Raw genomic sequence first — 24,859 nt, 5'->3', positions numbered from 1 at the left:
TAGAATAGCCTACTGCTCACAGGAGGAAGTCAGGATTTGTGGGCAGTTTTCCCAAATCTATTTCTATCTTCGATTTTCTTAATGAAAGATAAACCAGTGTAAGATAAACCAACCAACAGAAATAAACAGGCAATTTTCTTACTGAGGAAAAAAAGCTACTTCTGATCTAGTTTTAAATATAGCCTGGAGATCCTAGACTCATCATAAAGACAAGACTTTTGTAGCTAAAGTGCAACTTATGTTTTATTTATTATATAACTTCCTTTCATTACTGTGTACTGACTTGTCCACAGAATCCAGCACAGACACTTTAATCCTCTGATGGCAACAGAAACTAAATTATTCATAGTTTAAAATTGTTGTCCACTACATTTAAATCAATGCTACAAACACTGATTCAAAATCAACGACTGGAATTCCTACCTAATCCAAGTCTACAGCCAACCTTAAGGTTCCTTCAAAAGTTGACTTTCTTACTTGTTTCCACCTCATTTTTTTCCTGTACAGCTTCTATAATTTTGATCAAGAAAAACGTTCTCTCTGGTATGTGCTTATTTATGTACTTACACAAAATATGTACTTTTCCTCTTACTTTAAAGTTCACCTCCCACAGACATTTCATATATATAGGTGGTGTCCAGACATAAGTCAACTTCCATTCCCCTCACATGGGGTGAAAATCTCACATGGGGTGCAGCTGGATGGATACAACCAATGGTGAGAGGCAAGGACACCTACAGTAACAAGGCTTTATCTAACTGTTTAAAAAAAGTGCATACTAACAATGGAATGAGGCAATAGATTTGCTTATTTCCTTTCTCTTTCACCTCCCCTTTTACCTCCCCCTCCCCAATCTTTGTATCCAAATAGGCAACTGGCAGTTCGAATGCAACCTGGGGTGCACCTACAGCTGTATCAGTCCAACCACCACCACTTTCTAGGAGGCTAGTCAGACCTTGGGTCCAGGACAGAGAGTTCCCCCATGCTGTATCACACTCTCACAGGCTTTGGAGGCCAACTGAACATCTGTAAAATACTTTGCTGGTCCTGTTCTAACATCCCCTATGAAAGTTTTTTGTTTTTCCATTAAGCTGAATAAGGAAATTTTTGGAAAGGCACTCCAGTGTTTTAACTGTACTATGCAGGGAAGATGTGTTGCTTGCTGCTACCTGACCAGGTACAGAAACTGTTTATTTAAAATGGTTTTGGTAAAATGGAAATGTCCTGGTTCTTTGTGGAGATATTTTTTTCACCTAACGAACATTCTATTAGAAGAAATAGAGGGATCTATTGTTTATGTGATTTTTTTCCTCTCTCCTGAAAGTTAAGGATTGCTCCATCAGATGCCAGCTGTTATTTATGACTGCCAGCTGCATAACTTCAAAGATCCTGCAATGAAAAGATTTTATATAATGTTGCCCTGATGTAACAAGCTACAGAAAAGGAAAACACTCAAGTAAATTCAAATTGTCCTCAAAAATATAAACTTCTGTAAGATAGATGACCTTTGAGTTTAATGAAGGACAAGTAAACCATTTTCTTAGAAATAACAAAATTATATTTACATCATTAGGTCAGTAATTAAATAGGCAAAATAAAAGTCTAATGCAAAGGAACACCCAAAAGAAATATGAAAATATACGGTATGTTCAAAGAAACTGTGGTGAGACACTTCAGCAAACAGTGTAACAATGTAACACGGCCATTTAGTGCTACCTGTGCTTGGCAACAACGTGACAGAGAATGTGTACTACATACAAACAACTGCAAAAATAAAAATGCCTCAAAAATTAGATAAACATCTGAAACTCTCAGTTCATGTCACTGAGACTACTTTACCACAACATAATTAATAATACAATTCTTCTCAGAAAGCAACTAGAAAATGGCATTTCTCAGCATTCCTGTATTTCGGTGCCCTGTGAGTGCCCAGCAGCAGAGGAACATGACAGTAACAATTTTTATTCAGCTAAGAGAAAATTTGCAAGTCTATTCCTTTGTTCAATTATTTCAACCTTTGCAATGCATACATCAGCACTGTTTCTTCTACAGTACCACTGCTATAAAGTTCCTTCTGAGCAAGTTTCCTGACCTTATATACATACAAATAAAATAAAGTCAGTTCCCTCAGCAGCTGTCCAAGGAAGGGATCATGCATGTCAGAACATTCAGTGGGTAGAAAATGACATCACATTCTGTGTGAGATCCTGTAATACTGAGCAGCTGACTTAATGAACTACTTGAGGATCACTGTTTTTAACTAGGCTTAGCCTGTCTGGAGAGAAAGGCAATAGCCAACACTCTGGAAATACTCTGATGTTACAATGCCAGTGACAAAAATTCAGGGACCTGTGACTCTATTAAATCTACATGAATATTTCTATTTTCCTCCTGTTACAGTGATATTTAGGAACTCTCCTTTCAAACATTCATTTTTAAACGACTACCAAGACTGCCATCAACATGAATATCATGTAGGTCTGGTAAAACACAATTAGTTGGGCAATCACATGCAACACAGAGTTTTCAGATTTCTTTAACTGTGAAATGGAAAATCCTCTAGCCAGACCAAAACCAGCACAACATCATGTATGGCTTCTTATCCAGAGTACCCTCCATACAAAGTTTAACTGGATCAGAGACTGTATTTCACCATTTTGTGTATTTCACCATTTTTTCCACCAAATGGAGTACAGCACCCACCTCTATGTTACCATATTCCAAGTTACTGCTACCACAGTTGTTCACAGACATGGAGGATCAGAACTTCTGTCATGCTGTGCAATACTGCGTGCCGTTTAACGCGCTTGCTGTCATACTAGGATTTGTTCCAAAAGGTTTCAATTCAGCATGCTTATCCACATAAAGCCAAAGCAAAAAAAACAGTTCACAACAGAAACCCAGGAAAAATCACTATGAGCTGTTTCCCTCTAACAAATCTAAGTTTCCTAGGTACACATTTCAAGGACGGGCCTTGTTTAAAGACTTCTGTTTATTTGAAGTCTGTTTCCTGCTAACCAGCTGACAGATCAAAGGTACTTCTCAGTCCCACCATTTGTTGCCATTTTTCAGTCCTAGGCAAAATTTTAAATGTAATAACTAAATTTATTTTAAAATGGATCCTTTCATCCCTTTCCGTCTTCTATTCCTGACTTTTTATGTTTCATGAAGTTTTCCTGTGACACTTCTCAAATACTGGAATCTTGGCCATTGAAGCCTTTGGCTTACTTACCTGTGAAATTAAGCTCAGGTATAAGCCTCTGTAAGATTAAAAAATGCTAAAATGTAAGCTTTTGAGAGCCTGAATCTTTTAAGTAATATAAGTAATACTGTAAAATACACACTGTTGTATAATCATTGTGCACATACAGTGAATGGGACAATTTAATATCTTTAATATCCAAAAGATGCCTTTATATGCAAGCCTGGTACATTTTAGGAATTAAACACTTTCATATATATCCAATTTAGCAATTGCTGGACTTTTTTGGTGCCACATACCAGCAATCTATTTGTACCAATTCACTATCTCAGTGATATGCCAAAAAATTGCAATAAAGATAAATAAAATATACTGTCATACAGTTAGACCAGTTACAATGCAATATGCTTAGGTAAATAATTTATCAATACTTGACTTTATAAAATTTACTCACCTGTACTCAGTTACTATGGAAACAGTGATCATAAAATTGATCATAGTTTAGTTTCACAACTTTCTAACATTGTAACTTGATTATCTGCCTTTCAGTCTAATATACAGATCAAACACCTGGAATAATGCAGCTGAGTAAAGAGACATACTAGGAATAGACTTGCTTCTACTGAGTCCACATTTTTTTTCTTCAGAAAAAAATGTAAGGACCACAATATTTTCCTACTTGCCTTTCCCAGACTTGAAAACAAATGCCAGTGTAGTTTTGGACCTCTCAAAATTAGATTCTTGAAAAAATACCCAAAAGTTAAGAATGCTTAAGTAGTTTTTCCTCGACATGCCGGCTCACAGTACATTTGAAAAAAACAACCAACCAACCAACAACACTCCATCACTTTTCTACTCTTAATCTCAATTGCCATCTCTGTAACAGATGAACACTATTAACACTGATTTGTGAAAGTACACTGACCAAACCATACCCCCAAAATAAGCAGAAATGTGATGAGGTTTGAAACAAAGAGCCACACGACTCTTTGCTATTCTTTATGCTTTTAAAAACCTGAATATCTCATCTCAGAAATACTGAGATTTATGATGAATAAGTTAAATCTATTCTGTGTCATCTTAAAATGTTCAGATGAATAAAGATGGATAGAGGAGGAAGAGATAGAGCGATAGATATGTTTCAGTGGAACAGAGGGTATACGTGTGGTCTGCAGTTACTTTATGTTTATCTATACAACATCCTGGTTAACTGATGGTTGTTATCTTATCCCAAGTATTTATTTTAATAATATAGTTTGTGTCAGAAGAGACACCTGCACTCTGAAGCTAATTCCACTAGCTTGGATTGTCTGCAAATTTCAAGACAGCCCATCACCTAAAGAAACACTTTGTACATCATCTTCTTGTCAGTGACACATACTTCTTTCTTTCCCTCCTCCCTCTCTCCCTTCCTCTATAAGACTGTATTTTCTGTTTGCATAAATATACAGGAAACATTTCAGTTGTTTGCCTTCACAATTGCCAGACTGGACCAGACCACTGGGTGTTCAAATGTTTTTGTATCTCAAGAAGTACCAAACTAACGAGAAGTACAAACTTGCTTTGCACTCAATAGCTACAGTATCAGGAAACAAAAAAACCTGCTCACTATCAGTCATCACGTAAAAAATAACTGCCTCCTTTCTGACTTCATTAGTTCTAATCTTCTCCTCCTCCCTCCAAATTTTTCATGCCTCTGAGTAACTTCTAGTTTATCCATGGTCACTGTAGAACATAACAGGAACGCCAACATCCTCCAATGTAATGTTACCCAAATTAAAGCTACTGAAATGCATCTCTCTTTTCCCCCCAGAACTGACATAGATCTTTGACACAGATCTGTAAGTCTGTGGACCACTGTTCTGATCCAAGTAAATGAAATCTTAGCTCAAACAACTAAGTCTGTTTTCCAAGACATTAATTCATTCATAAAGTAAGATTTTTAAGATCTTAATGATTTTTAATTACTTTCAGGATTCTTCCTCCTTAAAAACCATTATACACTTCATGGCAAAAATGTCTGCCATGTAAGCTCTGACAATTTCAAAAGCAATATGACAAAGGAAACTAGATTCTTTGGCATGAAGTATTGCCTTACTAGTCAGCCTGTCACTGTCTAGCTGTTGTGGCTTAACCCCAGCCAGTAACTAAGCACCATGCAGCCACTCGCTCACTCCTCCCAAAGGGGATGGGGAAGAGAATGGAAAAAATCTCATGGGTTGAGATAAAACCCACTTTAATAGGATAACAAAGGAAAAGAATAATAGCAATAATAACAGTAAGCCACCAAGTGATGCACAAATGCAATTGCTCACCACATGCAGAGGGGGAAAAACCCCAAACCCAATGCCCAGCCTGTTTCTGAGCAGTGACCTCACCTCTTGGCTACTTTCCCCAGTTACATACGGGGCATGATGCTGTATGGCAGGGAATATCCCTGTGGCCAGCCTGGGTCAGCTGTTCTGGTTGTGCTGTCCCAGATGCTTCTGCACTTGGCAGGCTGAGAAGTCCTTGACTTCATGTAGGGACTGCAACTACCTAGCAACAACTGAAAACTTCTCATCCTAAATCCAAAACACAGCACTGTACTGGCTACTAGAAAGAAGAGGAACTCTCTCTCATTTAAAACCAGAACACTACCAATACAAGGTTTTACACTGCAAAATCTGCATCAAGCACCCTTTATGCAGGGTGCAGAAAGATCTTCAGAAGATACTGCTCTGTCAGGGATTTTCTACAAATCAAAGTTTTTCTGTTAGAGTGGCTCCAGAAGTGTTAACGAATACAGTGCTTCTACTTCGAGCACAACTTTGCTGAAGAAGAACAGGACCCACCACTTAGCCGAACAGAAATACCATGATGCTGCACAGGACAAAACATTAACTCAGAGGCCATGCTAAAGATTCTGCTAATACAGAATACTGGCAGTCACATGCTGGGAGGCTGTAGCAGCCTTCGTAAGGGTATGTACCTCTACCTCTTTTTTTGGTGCAACAAGAAGCCAAATTAACACTGATTTTCATCTTACAATGAAATTTCCTGTAAGGCAAAAACACTGCCTATGTGTCACGTCCCCATTCATGTAGGCTGTTCTTTAGAAAGTTTACTAAGATAAAGTTAAAACTCTGAAAATAGAAGATGTAAGTGCACGTCCAAGTCATGTTTTTCTCTTAACAGATGGGTAATGTTTCACGATAAAAAAATGTTTGCATTGAATGTATTACGATTAATTATTAATGAGGAAGGAAGTATATTTTCATAGGGCTACAGCTTCAGGATTCAGTTGCAAAATTCACTGTTCAGTTTGCTCAGCGGATGAAGGTAAAATACGTTTAGTTTAAAACTAAATGTTGGGCAGCCGTTAACTGTGTGGATTACGCATGTCTTGCAGCATTAATCCAGAGCTGTCTACATCACTGTGTAACTGTACTGCTTATTCTACACTGTGCCACGACTTCCAATAAGCAAAGCTGTATGAAGCAATTATGGAAGTGGGGGAAACATGACATTACAAAAGAAACCTTCTAAATATATACCTTTTCAAGAAACAAATTGAAAACAGTTCTCTCTGTAATAGGGCTGGACAATTTTTCCATCTGCTTGATTAGCACATGGTTGTGTTAAGAGTTCAACAGGACACGAACTCCCCTGACCCATGGAGGCAACATGATAAAGCAGTCTCTGAAATCCAGCATGCTATCTTTCAGAGAGTTGCAACGGAAGTTGCAACAAAAATCTCTTGTTTACTCATACAAAAGGCAAAAATGAAGTAAAGTACTTTCCCTACTACCATATTCTTAATTCACAAGTACATTTGTAATACAAAGTTCCCAAGGGTGACTAAGGCAGAAACTCCAAAACGATGTTTAGCATGTATTTCCAGTTTCTAACAAGAAAATTAGTCAGAACACCACAACTATGAAGGACAATTTGTGATGCACTTTGCATACCAGCTCCACACAGCTGGGCACAATTTCAGTCTGAATGCCCATACACAGCCCTACTGGGAAAATGCAGATTTCCATCTCCTGGAGAGATCTCCAAGACACTTGGCAGAAAGCCATGGCCCTGCTCTTCCCTTGCACTGGGCAGCAAACTGGCTGGTGCAGAGAAGACAGCTTTCTGGGCCGACCCCAACAACTCCATGCAACACACATCCAGAAGACAGTGTGTGCTAAGGCTCTGTTCCTGCCTATGAGGTCAAGGACCAGAACTGTATAAAGGGGAACTAATTATCCTCCCTTGTATTTGCCCCATTTGGATGTGGAAGTTACACAGCACACCCAAATCCCCAAATCTTCCAGTCAGAAGGCTACCCATGAGAAATACCAGAATGGAAAGAGACTGCAACTGCGTGTGCTGCAACAAAATCCATGGTGTCACTCTCCTGCGTAATGGCACTACAGCATCACAGCATCACATTCTGTACAAGGAGAAACACCTTCTTTGAAACTGTTAATGATTCTCAGGTTTTTCTCCCCTACGAATGATGATTACTTGATTAATTTTGAAGTTGGCACTGATCAATGTCCCAATTAACAACACTGCAAATCCCTCGAAATACTGTTCTGTGTATGCTTCCTATGTAATACTGGAACATGCTAGGAGGAAGTAAAGTTATACTCATCTCTTCTGCAACATGCCAAATAAGCAGCTTTGGGTTTACTTAGAAAGTGCTGATAATTAAGAACTGCTTAACTCACCAAATGATGACCTCAAATTGTTAAGAGAGAAAAAGGGAAGAGCACACTTGTAAGTTTTTTAACGTGTTAAGAAAAACTTGCCTTTTCTCTCATACGGTAATATAACTACAGGTACACACCAAGAGTAGAGACAATGCTATGACCATATACAAATGCTTTTATGAAAAGAAAGACTTTCCGGATTTTGGGTCCCCCTGATTGTTTCAAAATTGGAAATAATAATTCTAGCTTAACAATAAATGATTTTTCTCAGCTGAATCCCGGAATGAATCTTCAGACTTGCTAAATAAAAGATCATCCAGCTGACTTGTATGTGGCTTCTGTACGAAAGAGAGTCCCTCTGCAAGTCTGATTCATATCCAGGATGTATTTGTACATCTCAAACATTCAGACATTTTTGGACAAGAATAGAGCAGCGACAGCACAGACATCTGAACGTAATTCAGGCCCATCAGCGGGGAGCGACAGATGTGCTCCCCTGTGCAAAGAAGTAAAAACGCATCCTCGAACCCAAGACTCGCCAGTCCCGAACTGTTATCTCCAAGAGATTAAACCTCCAGAGTGCATCTCCACACGACACATTTATCTAAAGTGGCTGCACACGTACAACGATGGCTCTTGTTTAGTGATCATGGTCATTTGGAGTTTGTTTAAATACTGCAGCCCAATGCTTATAAACTAATCCCAGAACATTTTGAAATGCTTCAAAGCTTTTAGCAGGGGAACCTCTTGCACAGGCTTTGCAGATGAAGCTGACCACAGTTCACTGGAACCAGCCAGCTCAGATAAGTAAGATGAAAGCAGACATTTCCTGAAAATATCTTGAAAGCTTTCCATTAGACTGTACCAGGGGTATACACTAAAACCAGCAAATGCCCATGCTCGTGTAGCAACCAATCCTCCCACTGCTTTCTCTGTTCTTCCTTGAACTACTGTATTTGTATCTATTTATCTGCTTCATTTGATATCCTGCAAAGTTCTTTGGAGAATAAAAAAGATGCAACTTGTGCATTCTACTATAGAGTACAATATAAAGCAGCTAGTACTGTAACAAAAAATTCTGCTTAACATCCTAAGCACTGCAACAGGCAGACACAAAAATCTACCACTGCCAAAATTATTACAAATGACAAATAAATATGAAATTTCACTAACAGATCATTTTAAGATTCACCCACTCCATGACAGGCATGACTGTAATTATTTGATCACAATTCTCTGGCTGTCAAAATGAAGAAGGTCAATACAGCATTACTGAATGTGCTGGTCACAAAGATAGGAGTGCCTCAGGCTAGATTTTCAATAAAGGCTGAGACTGGCTCTTTATATTTCATAAAATAACTTGATTGAATAAATCCCAGTGTTCACTAGGAACAGGAAGTGCTCCACTGCTGCAATCTCTATCATTTTCTACTCTGAGAAAGACAGTTGTACTGTCTATTTTCAGGCACTTTATTTCAGATCAAAGAGTTTAAAGCCCAGGTTTTTTCAATATTCAGGAGACTAAAGGGCACAGATGTACTTTAATAGCTTCTGGAGGACCAGCAGACTATAAAGGGAACCTAGGTCTAATTGAAGCACCAAAATGAGGTGTTATGACTATCCCCCATGTTGCATCCTACAAAGACTCAGTACGCACACTCCAGTGAAGACAATTAGCATTATTAGAATGTAATGCAAAATATTAAGGAGTGATGACACTTGAATTCAATACAGCAGTAATGATAATAGTTATTCTGCCCAGTAATGTATCACAGAGAGGGTCAGGGCATTCTGAAAGCACGCTGTGAACTTCAGCACACACTAGCCATGTACAAGGAGGAAGTGGTGAGCCACAGCATTGATGCACAAAATGGGGTGCAAGTAAAGTCCAACAGTTGCTATTTCAAACAAAGCAACCCTGCCCCCTGTGAAACAGAACAAAAAATACTTCAGGTCTTAGTAGTTTCTTTTGAGGTAAACCCTGAAATCCCATGCTCACTCTGCCTTGTGTAGTTTGTGTTCTTATGCCTCCTGTACCACAGGGTATCTGTAACGCAGCCTTCCTGTCATGCGGACTCTTCCAGGGTGTTGCTTATGCTACTTCACTGTTCAGTGTTAGGAATAAAACGCTCATCCGGTGTGTGGGACCAGGTCAAGGCCTGTGAACACACATTCTGAAAAGGTTCTCCTCTTTCTGTGACAGGAGCTATAATGAGACACTCTGCCTTAGACCCCATATAACATTGCAATATAAATGACATTACGTGTATTGCAACATGATGCACCATCTCTCAGTATGGCTAAGGGAAGCTAGAGAAGACTTACTAGAGTGTAATTTTTTTAATGAGCAATACTAGTAAGGTATGAGAGATTCCCTAGCAGACTGCAGCAGGTGACAAAGTGCCATAATCCGAGAATTAAGGGGTTGCCTAGTCGCACAGTAGCCTGCACTTGCACTCATTCTACCCCATGTACATTCTTCTGCATCCTCACCTAAGAGGGGGCGAAGAGAAGTTGTTAAAATCTGAAGATCAGGAGTTTGCAAAAACTTTACAATAAGCTGAGGTCAACAGGAGTTTTATTCATAATTTCACTGAAGTATCATTAGAAATAAAATATAATCTACTTTAGGATCAAATATAATTCATTTGTTTAGGGGTGGACCCTTAGAAAGCAAAAGTGAAAAGACTTGGGTCTCTGCTTATCTCTGCCACCAAGAGGCTCTGCTACTTGTGTAACATTTTAAAGCAACTGTAGAACAGTCATTAGGTATGTAAACATTTAGAGCTTTTTGTATGTGGGAAGATCAGCAACATATTTTAAGTTGTGATGAAGAGTCACCGCTTCCTTAAATGTACAGAAACTACGTGAAAAATTCATAAGATCTGTTTCACAAATTACCAATTCAACCATAGGAATATATAGTAAAAACGACAAAAGATTTGTTCTTATAGTTGATAAAAAATTTATGCCAAGGCATTCAAGTAAAGTTACTTTCTGTGTTCTGATTTAATGAATCATTTGAGCGGTATCTGGCTGGGTGACACAGATGTAAGGCTCGCTGAAGCCTACTCTAATGCCCGCTGGTACAGTCTTCCTTGGGACAGGAAAGCCAGAACAATGTGTCAGACTGAAGTAATATCAAAGAAAGTAAGTGCAGTACTGGGGATGCTATCAGGCTGGCCCACAACACTTCTTGACCTGTGAATGTCTGTAAGTACTTCTCTGTCCTACACACTCCAGTGACCCAGGAAGCCCAAAAGAAGCAGCAGCAGTGCAGTAATAAACAGTCCCTGGAAGAAGATTTTTGCAATCTTGTAATTCAAGCTGAAAGACATACAAAAAGATTGCTTGATGGTTTAACCCTCCTGAAAGGAGATGAACCGACATTAAATGTTTAATATGAATTCGTGAGGGGAACCATCTGTTCCACACACCTGCAATGTTTACATCTTTAACTCCAGAAATACACATCAATGTGGAAAATATAAATTAAGAAGTTTCTTGATGCATACAGCTGACAATCACAGCTTTTAGAGGCCACGCCTTAGTGTAGAAGTTTACTGGAAGACACTGTAATCAAATCAGGTTTCCTGATAGGAAAACCCTTGGAAAGAATTTAATTCTGCAGTAAGTAGAATGAAGCTAATGAGGACTATAAATCTTAAGCAATAAAGCTAGTCTTCATAAAAATAAAACACTGGGTCCCACCATTCAGAAACTTGGGACTTGCTAAAAAAGATTTCTGCTCACTAGATGATCTTTGAGGTGCCTTCCAACCCAAAGCATTCCACAATTCTGTGAAACAGACTACTCAAACATATCTGGAAGCACACAATATTTTTATGGAAATAGTTTGACTTTAATCATGGAAGTGAAATCTTTTAAGAAATGAGAAGTAAAATGAGAAATGAAAAGTCTAACAGTTACGCCAAATCAAAATAATATAATACAGGTGTCATTTCCTCCTACTGTCAGAGACAGGAGGAATGTCTGTCAGCAGCAAAAGGAAGAGAGTAAAACATACTCCTCCTTCACCCCACCAGCCCTCTTAAAACACCCCTAAAGCTTAAGTTTTCTTTTTTTAACCATAACATTATGTTTGTCCATTGCTAATATGTTGCAAGTGGTACAATCCTGTTTGGAGAGAATTTATTTCATTTGCATGAAAAAATATTTCTGTTGATTCCCCAGTTAAAGAAATCTTCCATTCCTGTTATCCAAAAATTAAATCTTGTCTTGATAGGCTCATTAAGACAGTTATGAAAATATTTTATGTTAAATGGTACTTACACAGATAACAAAACAATAGCAATTAGAGTCCATTCAGGCATTTTATGAATAATGTTTCTGTTTGTTAACCTGAAAAATAACAATAAAAAAAAATCAGAACATTTCAGAGTGAAAATAAACATTTTAACTGCTGAATTTTCATTTAATGCTATCATTAAAAGACTTTACACCGAGTTACAATGCAGGAACTACAGCTCTGAGCAATTCACAAACTTTCAGGATCCTCTCTCATCTCATCCTGTAATGGAGGAATTGCAGAATCCTCAGTATGTCTCTTTTTTCTATATGAAAGTGGGATGGGGAGGACTGAACAGAAGCTAATGGAGGGCTCAGCTCTTGCTCATCCCCACTGGGCAGTCTGCAGGAGCTGTGCAGGCATTTCAGAAAAGAGGGACCTTCCTACCCTTACTCTGCCCCCCTTTGCTTCAGGCCCAGATTTGCTGTAAAAGGTAATGTGGAAACACATTGGATTTTAAAAGATACTGCAGACAGTCCTCTGATGATTCTTGGTTCTAAAATGGAAACCCACAATCCTTATGAATGAGAGCCAGTGCAGATATAAGAGCAAGAAAATGAGATGTGGATCAAGAACCACATGGATGCTGCATTTTGTACCCCCGTACCCATTGGGAACTTCAGAATAAGCCAGATCTGCTTTACATTAAAGGTTAATATCACTTAAACTGATTCACTTGCAAATTGCTATAGCGGAATTAAGACCTGACCCATGGTCAAGACAAGCAATGTCATGGAAAAGTCATGGCTAAAAGAGAAGCTGTGGCTGTGCAGGCACCCAGGAAGGCTAGCAGAACTCATTTTATTCAGACAGCTGGCATCATCCAACGGAAAGAGCGAGGGGTGAGTGCCTCCCTCTGTGTGCTTCCTTCTTGCTCTTGCCTTCCCTTCTATGCAGCCTTGTATAAATACAGATCCAGAATGAAGCTGCCTTGCCATTCATACCCACTTGTACAGGCACTGGTGAAGATGGGAGGTTGGTTAAAATTAAATATCTGGCAAATTAATTAAAATTCAGGATTTTATTCCCCAGTAACATTATTTTTTAAAAAAAATAATCAATATAGTTTAAAAAAAAGCATTAAAGTGGAAAAATATGAGTATTTGTACTTGAGATTGTTAAAATCCAAATTGGGAACTAGTTCCCCAAAACATATACAAAATAGTTAAAAATGAGTAAGATTTTTTATAGGATTATTTAGCAGATATTAAAATAAACTTAATTTTTATTTAAGGAACATAATGATCAAAGCAATTTTGTCCTATTTTTCTCCTCAAATCTCCAACTCTTCCAACCAAAACAGGATTCTGATGCAATGATTACTCAAATAGTGTCTCAACAGCCTGAGTTTTGATAAGTGATGAAAGGAAAAGAAATGTATAGGAACTGCAATGTCAAAATTGAACCAACAGTTTTGGCAAATAAGGATTATTTTTGTTTTGAAAAGATGCAGGTTATTTGAAATAGCTAATGGCATTAGCTAGCAACAGAGCTTGTGCCTGGTAAACAGTTATATTTTTCTGGTATAGAACAAGAGACAAAACAAAGGCTGAATGTCTTGACTCAATACTGATGACAGTGATAAACACTACCAAGAAATGCCTGACGGAATCATCTTGACAGGCAGTTCATATGTAACATTCCAGTTTATCTGCTGTGATGAGACACAATGGAAGAGACAGCTTCAAGCCACCTGGGAAAACGCTGTCAAATAGAGAAAGCAGCTTTATTTCAGTGCTCTACAAGGAGTTATTATTGATTAGAGCACAGGAAGGTGTCATTCTTGTACACAAACTGAGAGATGCAGTTATTTGTGTCAATTAACTCTTATTCAGTGTTAGTATTGATTGGCAAGGTCTGAACACTAGTCCTTGCCATCAATATGCTATTTATGAAGGAGGTAGTCAAAAGACACAGATAACCAGCAGGATGTGGCAATATGGATCTGCTGATGTACTCCTGTCACTGGACTGGATGAACAGTTCAGGCTCCCACAATGAGTAACCTTTCAGTACAACACCTGTCCTAAAGCACTTGTGCAGCCAAAAAGAAAAAACAAGCCAAAAACGTTTCAGGCAGATCAGAGTAAAGCTAGCAACCTACAGGTGTGAAGCCTTAAATAATAAGGAGCAGTGGAAGGGCAGTCACTTTCAAAGACAAGCTGTGTGTCAACATCAAGGCCTCTGAAGAGCAAAGCTTTCAGAAAACAGGGAAGTGTGAGTTCTCTGTAAAAATGGTTCATTAATTCTTTGTCTTGCCTCTAGCCAAAACTGTTACTTCTGAACAATCCATGAAAGAGGTCACTAGATTTCTGTCATCAACATATAATGTGGAAACGTTAAAACTCCTCAAAACTTTGTGTATGTGATTTGAGCTTCACAGTGAAATATTGGCAGTTAAAGAGTTTCAGTAAAGTCTCCCTCACCCAGCCAAAGAGAGAAAACAATCTGCTACTTTTCAAAAGGGAATATCCCTACTTTCTTGGCCTCTCTAAGCCAAGAAAGCTGGATGATCCCAAATAACTTTGTGGGTCACTTAGTTACTAGTTTGTGAGTGCAAAGATGCATGGCTGCTGGGCGTGCCAGGTTCCACCATCCAGGAGGCAGCAGGACCCACACAGCAGTTTTAATACTCAGTGAAGTAGCTCAGACAGAGCAGATGGTTCCAAGCGGGTGAAGCTACCAGGATAAAGGGCTAAAGAGAAAGGTGCACAAAAATACCACCCTGAATGGCCTCCAGTGAACAGACCAGCCTGCAAAGAAAGTGACCTCCAATATGGAAGTTGCAGGAGTACAGGGGATTACAAGGTTAAAGCAAACGTAAATAAGGAATGTAAACACAAAAAGGAGAGAGAAAGAGCATACACAGTTGGTGCTACTTTTTTTCTTTAGTCATCTTCCCATTTAATTACTGCCAGCTACAGATTTTGTAGAACTCCATTAGCAAATGATGGCCTGATCTGTAAACAGTGCTTGCTGTGGCAGCAGATTTTAAGCACATCCCTAAGTGCCCTGTGCAAGAACTTAGACAGGGACCTCCACAAACCTGAGGTTACAGGAAAGAAACTCAGCAATGCAGGAGCTTACTACCCTTTCCTCAGCGGTATTATATTTCCCAGGATTTCTAGGAAAGAGTTAGGTAACAGGAACACTGTCCTTCAGGGAATGGCAGATGGACACCAGGATGAGTATGTGAAATATGTTATCTCCTAACAGACCCCTAGTATCAGGTATGATAAACAAGACGCAAGAAAATGTAACTGGTTAATGCGATACAATCTTTTTAAAGTATATTTTTGATAGTTATTTATAAACTATAGTCTTGAGTGCAACTGACTCTTCTAGAGGTTTGTTTAACCCAACAATGAGAATATACCTGTCATTTATGACTATGAGCTCAATTTTTAACATGTTCCTGTGATTTGACTAGTAGCTTGTAGCAAATAGTTACTGGCATTAAATGTGCATTAGGTGGAAAAAGATTCCCTTGAACAGGTCCATGTTGCTTATATGGTAGATAACATACAGTTATGATGAATATTTGAAAGCTTAATTATTGTCTTGGAAACAAGATCAGACAAAGCTGTAATAGAAATTCTTGAACACATCTTTAGGAAACAACTGTATCATGATATGCTCCATAAATGGAATTAAAATAGTTGCAACCACGGGATACAGGCACAACTCTATTTTCAATATGAAATACTATGCTTAAAAAAAACCCCAACCACATATGCACAACTTAATAATTTAGTCTTGATTTATATATAAATAGCTAATTTCTCTTGATCTTTTAACAAAGTGCCCTAATACACTCAGGAGAATTATTTGACATCTCAGTTTTCCTAACAAAAGCTTACAGGCACTGAGGGACTTTGTTTGGGAAGAGCTCTAACCATTCTAAAATGTCTCTTGAGATCCTTCTAGTGCATTTCCCAGCAGTGGTGATTGAATAAAATGCTGCCCAAAGGAGGCTGAACTGCAAGTGTTCCTTTAAAAACCAATGGAGCTGAAAATCGTTGTTGCTTAGTTCACCACATGCTCTTTTACCCTTCTTCATAAAGCTCTACTACAGCCTTGTGTTTTATCTCCTAACCTCTTTGGCAAGTTCTTCAGCCTAAACTATTTCCAGTACAAAAACCTGGAAGGAGCACTAGCATTTGTCAGTGTTCCCTCCACAGTCATTAAGCTTTTTAACCACATTAACAAAGGAATTAACATTTGAATTTCTATGCCCTGCAAACACAAATACCATTTAAAATTTGTAACAGGTTCCTCTGCCAAAGCATTCAACCTAAAACCAGGGAGACCACTCATATTGTGTAAATGTAAACCCAGGTACAGAAACCTATGCCTCCATCTTAACACCCATGAGCTGGCCTTTGTACATCAACAGCCTCTTCCATATCAGAAATGCAAGGAGAAAGGTCTCAAAGTTTTTTATTGCTTCTCTATTTCCTCTATTTTTTCACTATTTTAAAATCTATGACAGTAAAAGCCCCATATATTTTGATATATTTATATAAAGGACACAAATTCTTGTGTAGTGTCTACAATTGGCTTCAACCACCCCCCGCTCAAAATGCTGAATTTCTAAGCGGTTTATCTGGCATCTCACAGTAGGAGAGGCCCAAGAACTGGCTACCATGACCTTCAACTTCCTCTCTAACAAAAGAAAGACTTCAATAAACTCATGGACTGTTTTCTCTGAGATCAGAAATAGATCAAGGGACACTTTTAAAATATGACAAATTGCTGCTACATGAGCCAGGTATTTGGATCAAAGTCCAAATTAATTAGATTTGATTCCACTCTGTAAATCCACAGGTGTATATATAATGTCTTTAGAAGTCCATTTTGGTTTCAATGCTCCTTTGCTATAAACCACATTTAAAACTTCATATTCAGGCCACATTGTCTTTGAGTAGCAAAAATGTTGTAAAATTCTGCTTTGGAGGACCTCCAGGACTTCTTACATAGAGAGTCATACAAAAGGAAATTGAAAGAGACCAAATGCAGTTTTTCTAGTCCTATCAATCCATAAACTGAAGCAACTATTGAGCATTTAGACTGAAGAGCCATGAAACTGGTTTTAGTGTTAAGACACACAGATTTTATTCAAACTGTAGGTATATATGCAATCTATACATGCTGCTCCAGCATAACCAAAAATATCTTACTTGCTTTCATTTCAGTGTTGTGGAAATCAAAGGTTAATCCCAACTTAAAGACTGCAATTACAGAATCAAGGTCAAACACTAACAACTCTTACAAATAAAAGAGATCACACAGAGTCACCAGAAAGGAAAAGATTATCTTCCATAATGAATCCTGGTTTAGTGGCATCTTTCAAGACATCCATTCACAAGGAATCAGGTAGAACTGGGTTCTATCACCAAAGCCCAGATTGCTTGAGCAAACGCCAGAGAAATGTGTTTTGGAAACTTTACATGTAAATGTTGTGCAGTTACGGACAGGGGGAAGTTTCAAGAGTGACAGCGCACACAGAGTTAGCAACTGTTGCTGCTCCTTTTCCTGACAATACTTCAAGATGCAGGACACGATCTAGGTCCAAGTTATGAGAGTTGTGTCCCAGTGAAAACCTAAAAATGTCCAGAGAAGCTACCACCATTCTGTTTTCCTTCCTTTTTTACCCCAGTGTTTCCAAATACTGTCTTCAGTGCTTCTGACTGAAGCAGAAGCTTCATCTGTAGTGGTGCTAATATCCACTAGAACTACCTACCCTTGAAATAAGGAACACGACAGGTCAAACTGGACCTTCTTCCTGGCTCTAGAAGTTAGTGGTAACACTTATTAATCACATTAAAACCATTTAGCCTGGCTGTAGGGAGACAGAGCAAAAGAAAGCGACAGATCTCAGGAACTCACGCTTAATAGGAGGTGACGAGGTAGCAGAACCTTTAAAAGACTCCCCATCATCCTCCAGAGACCACTGGCCTAGTTTTTAAAAACCTACAAATACTCCTGGTGACCCAGCCACTGTCAGAAGCAGGGAGAGGGCTGACTTGTTAGTCCATAGGGAACGTGACATTACCTACATGAACACACAGTTAGAAGAGGTCAAATCTGCAGTGGGGCACTCTCAGTGCCCAAATTACAAGTCATTCAACAGCATGTTTAATTAATCACTCACAGATAATTTCTAAAGAAAGACCAATACTCACCGGAAAGTTCTGACAAGATTTTTTAACTCTGTGTAAACATCACCTGGAACAATCTGAAGAGGGCCCAAAACTGCAGGTAATCTAGAAGGCAAAAAGTACCAGTGAACACACATTTTCTTTTCTTTCTCATTTTGTCTGAAGTAGGACTTCCACCAAAGCTCAATGAAATTTTGTTTTGTCACAAAGAAAATCGTCTCTCTTGAGTGTGACAGGACTACTGCATCACCTCATTAAATTTAAGACAACCAACTGAAGAAGGGGACAGTCAAGAACAAAATCTTTGACAAAAATAAGAAAAAAAACCCCCATTCTATCTTTCTTACCCTCTATTCAGTGGAGTACCACACTTCTAAGTTCAATAGAAATTTTGCTAGAAGATGAAAATGATTGACAAATTTGTAGAAAATTTTAAAGGAGCTGAGAAACTGTTTTCCCATACAGTAGTAGTCCTTGGAATCTTTCTCGCAGCATGGTTTGATTCCATGTTTGTGTCCCATCCACACTTGTAACAGGTAGACAGGAACAGATCAGAGGGGGTTTTATGGGTAATTTTGGGGTTTGTTTTGTTTTTTTTTTTTGGTTTTTTTTTTTTTTTTTAAAAACAAATAAAAAAGCAGCTTTTGTAAAATCTAGTGTGGCTTGCTAACACTAACTGCAAGCAAGTTACGACTAAGGAAAAAGACAAAATGCCCCTAAAAGCATCACCATCACGGCCTTCAAGTACTTGTTTGCCTGCACACTGCCTGGACAACGTGAGCATTTTCAAGGTCCTCTCAACTTTGACAATTTCATAATGTTAACAGCTACAGCAGAGATGCCTTAATCTCTTATCTGGTACTCCAAAGCCATTCTATGTATGCAAAAGAGGTCTGGTGCTTGGAAAAGTTTTGAGAATTGATTCTGAGGGCCCTTAATGGTTGCAGCTAGGAGCATACTGGTACTAGTCATCCAAACATGGGACTAGAAAACTTTTAGTAAGACCTTTGCTTAAACTATGAAGAAGTTTGAAAACACCACTTTGTTCTGTGTAGGTCTGCACACCAGTAACGGTACACTTAATTACAGGACAAATATTTGCACTACTCTCAATCAACTTCAAGTTTTTCAGTTTAGACTTGAGCAGTTGGTACACACAGCTATTTAATATTTCATATTTTATGTCCACCAGCATCTGCTTTTAAGCAACTTAGAAGAATTGAGATTATTTCCAGGTAATTAAGGAAAGGGAGGATGATAAATAAAAAGTTTGCTGTGGAATTACTTTAAGCACATTTTCTCAATTTAAGATCCATGAATCACACCGGTATTTAGATCAAAACCCCATAGAAACTCTTAGTGCAGTGGCACAAGTGCCTCCACTTCTATGAGCTAATGAAGAGTGAGACCATGCTGTCACACCAGCCTAGAATACCGTCATCTACAAGCTTCAGCACTTGTAGCAAGGGAGAGGTTTCTTCTAAAGACCACTTTAGTACTGATATTCTGACCCCAGCAGGCTGTGCAAACTGACATCTGTAGCTGTACCACAGATGACTGTCTCAGAAATACTAAGTTCTTTAGGGCAGTAATGGGAGCCAGAATATCCTTGCATGGTGTGTTTGTTACGTAAAGCGGCGATGAGTGAGCACCACCTTCAGCTTGGTATTTACCAAAATTACACTTACACTTTCCTCAGTTTTTCAAGGACGATTCGCCTTCTAATCTGCATTTGTGCACTTGAATCAACAAGTGGGAAGGTCAGATCTTCCTGTTGATCATCCTGTATTAGATAAAAACCGGCTATAACTTACTCTTTAATTGAAGTCAATGCATCAAACTAGTCGCAGCTTATCAATACACATTTAAACATAAGAGAATAGAAAACACTCCAACCACTAGGTTCTTTGTGGACAGAAGCTTGCTTAATCTGACCCAACACACAGCATGGAGCCAACTTACTTTTCCCCTTGTATGCTAGATACTTATGACAGAAACAAAGAACTTGTAATAATTCTTTGAAAGCAGGCTTTATACAGTCCTGATTCTATTCCACTGGACACTTACTTGGTCTTTGTTTGGATGTTCCTCCACTTGTGCCTGTGTCACTGCCTCTTCAGCCAAGATGTACTTCCCTTTATAGAACTCTCTTACTCGGAGTTCTAGGAACTCTGTTTCTTCTTTTAACTTTTCGTAACTAGGCACAGGCTTAACTACCCCACCCGGGCATGTGAAAGGTAAAGAATAGTTCAAACTGTTTTCAGACTCCCCTACTGCAACAGTGTTAAAATCATCAGCTGTATCTAAGTCATCTTCATCAAGTTCTTCACTCTCCTGGTTGGCAGATGATACGCTCTCTGATGAACATGAAGACGTGTAGTTTGGGCCATAGAGAAATTTTAGAGTCTCCTCAGTTCTCCATTCCATAAGTGTTTGCTTAAGCACTTCTAATAAACTGCCTTTGGAATTAAGTGGATCCCTTAGTTCAGGTTTTTTATGTGCTTTTGAGTTAGCCAGTGTTCTTCTAAGATGTTCTGCCCCTCTTTTGCTCACACCTAGAAAAACTATCTGAGAACCAGAGGTATTTTCATAGTTTTCTGAAGCACTTGACTTCCCTAGAGCAGTATTTTTTGAAGGTGTTTCAGTTACTTTATTATGAGCAGAGCAAGCATGCATTTCTTCCTGAGCATCTAATTTACAATTAGATAGTTGGCCAGCAGCTTCTGCCACATCCGCGTCTTCAGTTTTAGGGCTGGGATGGACTTTCTGCGCTTGCTTCTTTTTGAGGATGCTGGTTTTGTGCAACTGCTGTGCAAAGCTGGCTGAACCAGACTGACTTCCTGATAGGACAGAAGAAACAAATTCTTGTTCAGCATCACTACTGCTGTCACTGGCTGTGTCATGAGAACCAGATTCACAGGGATTCGAAGGTATCCTAGGATTTTCAACATCAGATGTTTTAATTACTTCATCACGTAGTTTCACCTCTTCTCCAGACTGTCCACTGTGACAAAAGACACAAACCATCAATGAAATAATAAATGGGTGTTACCTGTAATAGCTTTTCATTCTTGTATAAGAAATATAAAGTATTTTCCCATTACACTAGTATACTTTTCTGCTTCAAGAATCATAGCTGCCCTTCTAAAAGTCTTCTTGAACTCAAAGAATTGTGACATTCTGCAATCAAGATGACATGTATAGATACTATTTAGAGAAGTGAGTCCTCAGTTGCTTACTGGCAGTTAGAAAATAATACTGGCAGTTAGAAAAAACCCAAGACATTATTAAAGACAACAGAATAAGCACGATGAATAGTGCAGATTTAGAGTTAAGACAGGCATCTTATCATATATATGAATATAACACCCTAATATCGGGGAGAGCAGAGCTGTTTTTAGCATATGTAAGGTTGCCACCTAACGGCCATGTGTTGCAAAAGAAAACAAACAAAAAGTCACAATACACAGCAAGGTACAGATTGATGACAGACTAGCGTGATTTCATTTCAACTGATATAGATGTTCCAGATTAAGAAGTACAGAAGCTTTCATCACATATAATTGGTACCGTTTTCTTCATAAAGAATGGAAGGTATAAAATATGCAAAGTACAAACAGTGTATTTGTTTCACATTTCAACAGGCTCAATTAAGACATACAGGCCAAGAGCAGCTGTACACTAAATCATACAAACCAAATAAGCTGGTTTAGAATCACAAAGAAAAAAAAACTAAATGAGACAAACAATCCTTTATGGAGGTTCTAATAAGGTCTTGTCTATAACACAGGAAATCAAAGAATCCCCTTTCACCTGATATGATCCTAATATTTCTAACTATAATAGCATTTAACAAAAAAAATTGTACCTCTGTCCCTCCTTCAGCAGCTCTATGTCTGGTGGCCTGCAACAACATGACACAGAATGAAGACTTTCCTGCTAAAGTAATGCTTCTGAAATACACATTAATACCTAAAATATATAAAATAGACAGTTGAGGTTGGAAGGGATGTCTGTGCATCTTCTAGTCCAACACTGTTCAAAGCAGGGTTAGTGAGAGCAGGTTTATACATACATGTTCGCAGAGCATGACTTGTGCCTGTAGCATGATGCTGTTCCGTTGAACATCTAACACAATCAGTAAGTCACACAAATGTCAATCAGAAAGAACCTCTGGAGGGCTCTAGTGTGACCTCCAACATGTAATGCAATTGTCATCAGCACTAATTAGGTAAACTTATGAAGTTTAAATCTTGAAAGCCTCCAAAGATGGAGATCTCAAAACCCTGCTGAGAATCCTGTCTCATTCCACCGTAACTTCAGTGCAACTTTTTTCCCCCCAATGCCCAGTCTGAACCACCCATGTGATAATTTGTGGCCAGCACCTGGGCTGTTTACAGGAAAAGGCCTCACATAAATGCAAAAAAAAAAAAAGTAATAAGAAATTCAAGATACCTTTACTTATTTAAAGTTTTACTTTGCTAAACATTAGGTTACCAATCTATACTGCTTTAAGAAAATAAAGTTCAAAGGTTTCAGCAAACTCTTTTAAGAAACAAATTCTGACAGGTTTCCTTCTGAAGCTCTACCCACAGTGAATCTGCTTCAATTCAGTCATGAGGTACCACCACAATGCTGTTCATGGTATCCAATGCTAAGTACCAAAATCCTCACCCACCTGCCCTGGGAATGAAAGCAGGCCCCTCATGCACGCAGCAAGCACCAGTCAATACACTAACACCTCTCACACAGTAGACACCCCCACCCCTGGGTTTAAAAAGGTGAAAACTGCATCACTCATGAATGAACTGAGTTTGGAAACTAAAGGTGATAACATACAGTGATTTAAATGCTGAACTCCATGTGGCTCTGCAGAGTTTTCAGTGGAGGTTGTAGTCTTTTCTGTCGAATTCCAGGTATCCCAATGTGTACGTTTATCAGTGTGTGGACGTGATGTATGTGGTTGAACAGATACACCCAGCCATGAACTACGTGGAGCTTCATTGGTTTGCTTTTTGAAAATGCCCCTCCCCACCACCATGCAGCATAGATAATTAACTAGGCATATCAGCACTATGCACTTCTCATGGTAAGAAGAAAGGGAGGTCTTAGAAATACTTAAAGGCAGCAAAACAGTAGCACAAAAATAGTGGTAAATGTAAACATTTAATTAAGTGACTGATTTTACCTACTAGAATCCCTCAGATCAGCTCAGGCTGCTCTGAACCTCTTCTCTCATTGATCAGATATTTCATATAACTTATCTGACCTGTGAAACCAAGCTCACATATATAATTTCAGCTGGTTTCTTTTGTTGAAAACCAGGAGATGGAAAACTAGTCTCTTGGAGAATGAAAGCTGAATAAATTTAGCTGCATGGGCCTCTACATGAGTATTTACTGTCCAACAGTGACACCTATTGGCTCAATACATTATTTGCAACTCGTGTTTCCCAATCTAGGAACAGGGACTGCATCTCACCGTTCCAAAACGTGCACTGCACGAACAATTGGAAACAGGCAACCTGAAATTAGCACTCTAGACAGGATGAAGAATCTCTTCATGCTGTAGTCTGCTTTCAGGTGCAAGCATTCTCTGTCTAACCTTAAGACCAACGCCAAGAGCTGAGCTAAACCAAGAAAATTTCTTGTGCAGGGTAAGACAAATTCATTCTGTACATTATAAGGTTTGTAAAAATCCAGTCCTACTAAGTATAGTTTCAATTTAATAGGAGTTGACTATTATTTGTGAGTAGTCTGCCCTCTAAACTAACAGGATCATGTCTACTGAGTAGCCATTAGTTGTTGTGATCAATATGGCAACCATACTTCTAAAATGACTAAGCTAACATGTTAACATCAGTTACCTCTGCTTCAGCCTAATCATTTTGATGCACTGCAGCTAGTTATTTAGCATTGCAGCTTGGAGAGAGAAAACAGCAGTCACAAAAGGAACAATGAAAGTATGAGATTAAACTTACTCTTCTTCTTCTCGCATCCATACCGGACTTTTGGAAATTTGAGCTTCATAGTATTTAGATGCTCTATAGCAAAAGTTGCTGCAAAAGCACTGGAAATGAGAGAGAATGCAAGAAAATATGACTAGAGACAATTTTAATATTCACAGAAAAGTACACAGATCAGTGTTTGTTATGCCTGTAAAAATTAAGTATCATTTCATGTTTCTTTTTAAGCCTGTGACCAGGTTTTTTTCACCTGAGAAACCAAACCTGTCAAACAGCTCTATTCCATTCCCCACAAGCTGCTTATTTTTCCCCACTCTCCTGCTTTTTGCACTTTTATTACATACTACAAAGCAAACCAGAGTTAGATTCTATATAGCAATATTTTAAAAAAAAAAAACCCAAAACTGTTCAAAGGGCAACTCCTAACACAACAAGATGGTCATACAGTTTAGAAAACATGCAATAAAATTCAGGTGCTCAATCATGAAAACTTTGGTTAGCAACAGAACGTGGATATTTTGCAAGACTCAACACCTAC

At 38.6% G+C, this 24,859-nt stretch overlaps 1 protein-coding gene across 1 annotated transcript in view; it reads right to left on the bottom strand.

The window, feature by feature from the left end:
* Positions 1-24,859, bottom strand: part of RPAP2 (RNA polymerase II associated protein 2) — a gene marked incomplete at its 5' end in the record, with an annotated part of 41,119 nt that overhangs the window by 9,480 nt on the left and 6,780 nt on the right. The window contains 6 exons of the mRNA XM_084266270.1: positions 12,181-12,249; positions 18,381-18,461; positions 20,045-20,139; positions 20,424-21,360; positions 22,225-22,260; positions 24,337-24,425. Coding sequence (XP_084122396.1) covers positions 12,181-12,249; positions 18,381-18,461; positions 20,045-20,139; positions 20,424-21,360; positions 22,225-22,260; positions 24,337-24,425 — 1,307 coding nt within the window. The remainder of the gene's footprint in view (positions 1-12,180; positions 12,250-18,380; positions 18,462-20,044; positions 20,140-20,423; positions 21,361-22,224; positions 22,261-24,336; positions 24,426-24,859) is intronic.

This window comes from Gallinula chloropus (assembly GCF_964237585.1).
Source record: "Gallinula chloropus genome assembly, chromosome: 6".
Classification (NCBI taxonomy): Eukaryota; Metazoa; Chordata; class Aves; order Gruiformes; family Rallidae; genus Gallinula; species Gallinula chloropus.
The sequence above is the reverse complement of the archived record's forward strand: the minus strand, read 5'-3'. Positions and strand labels throughout refer to the sequence as shown.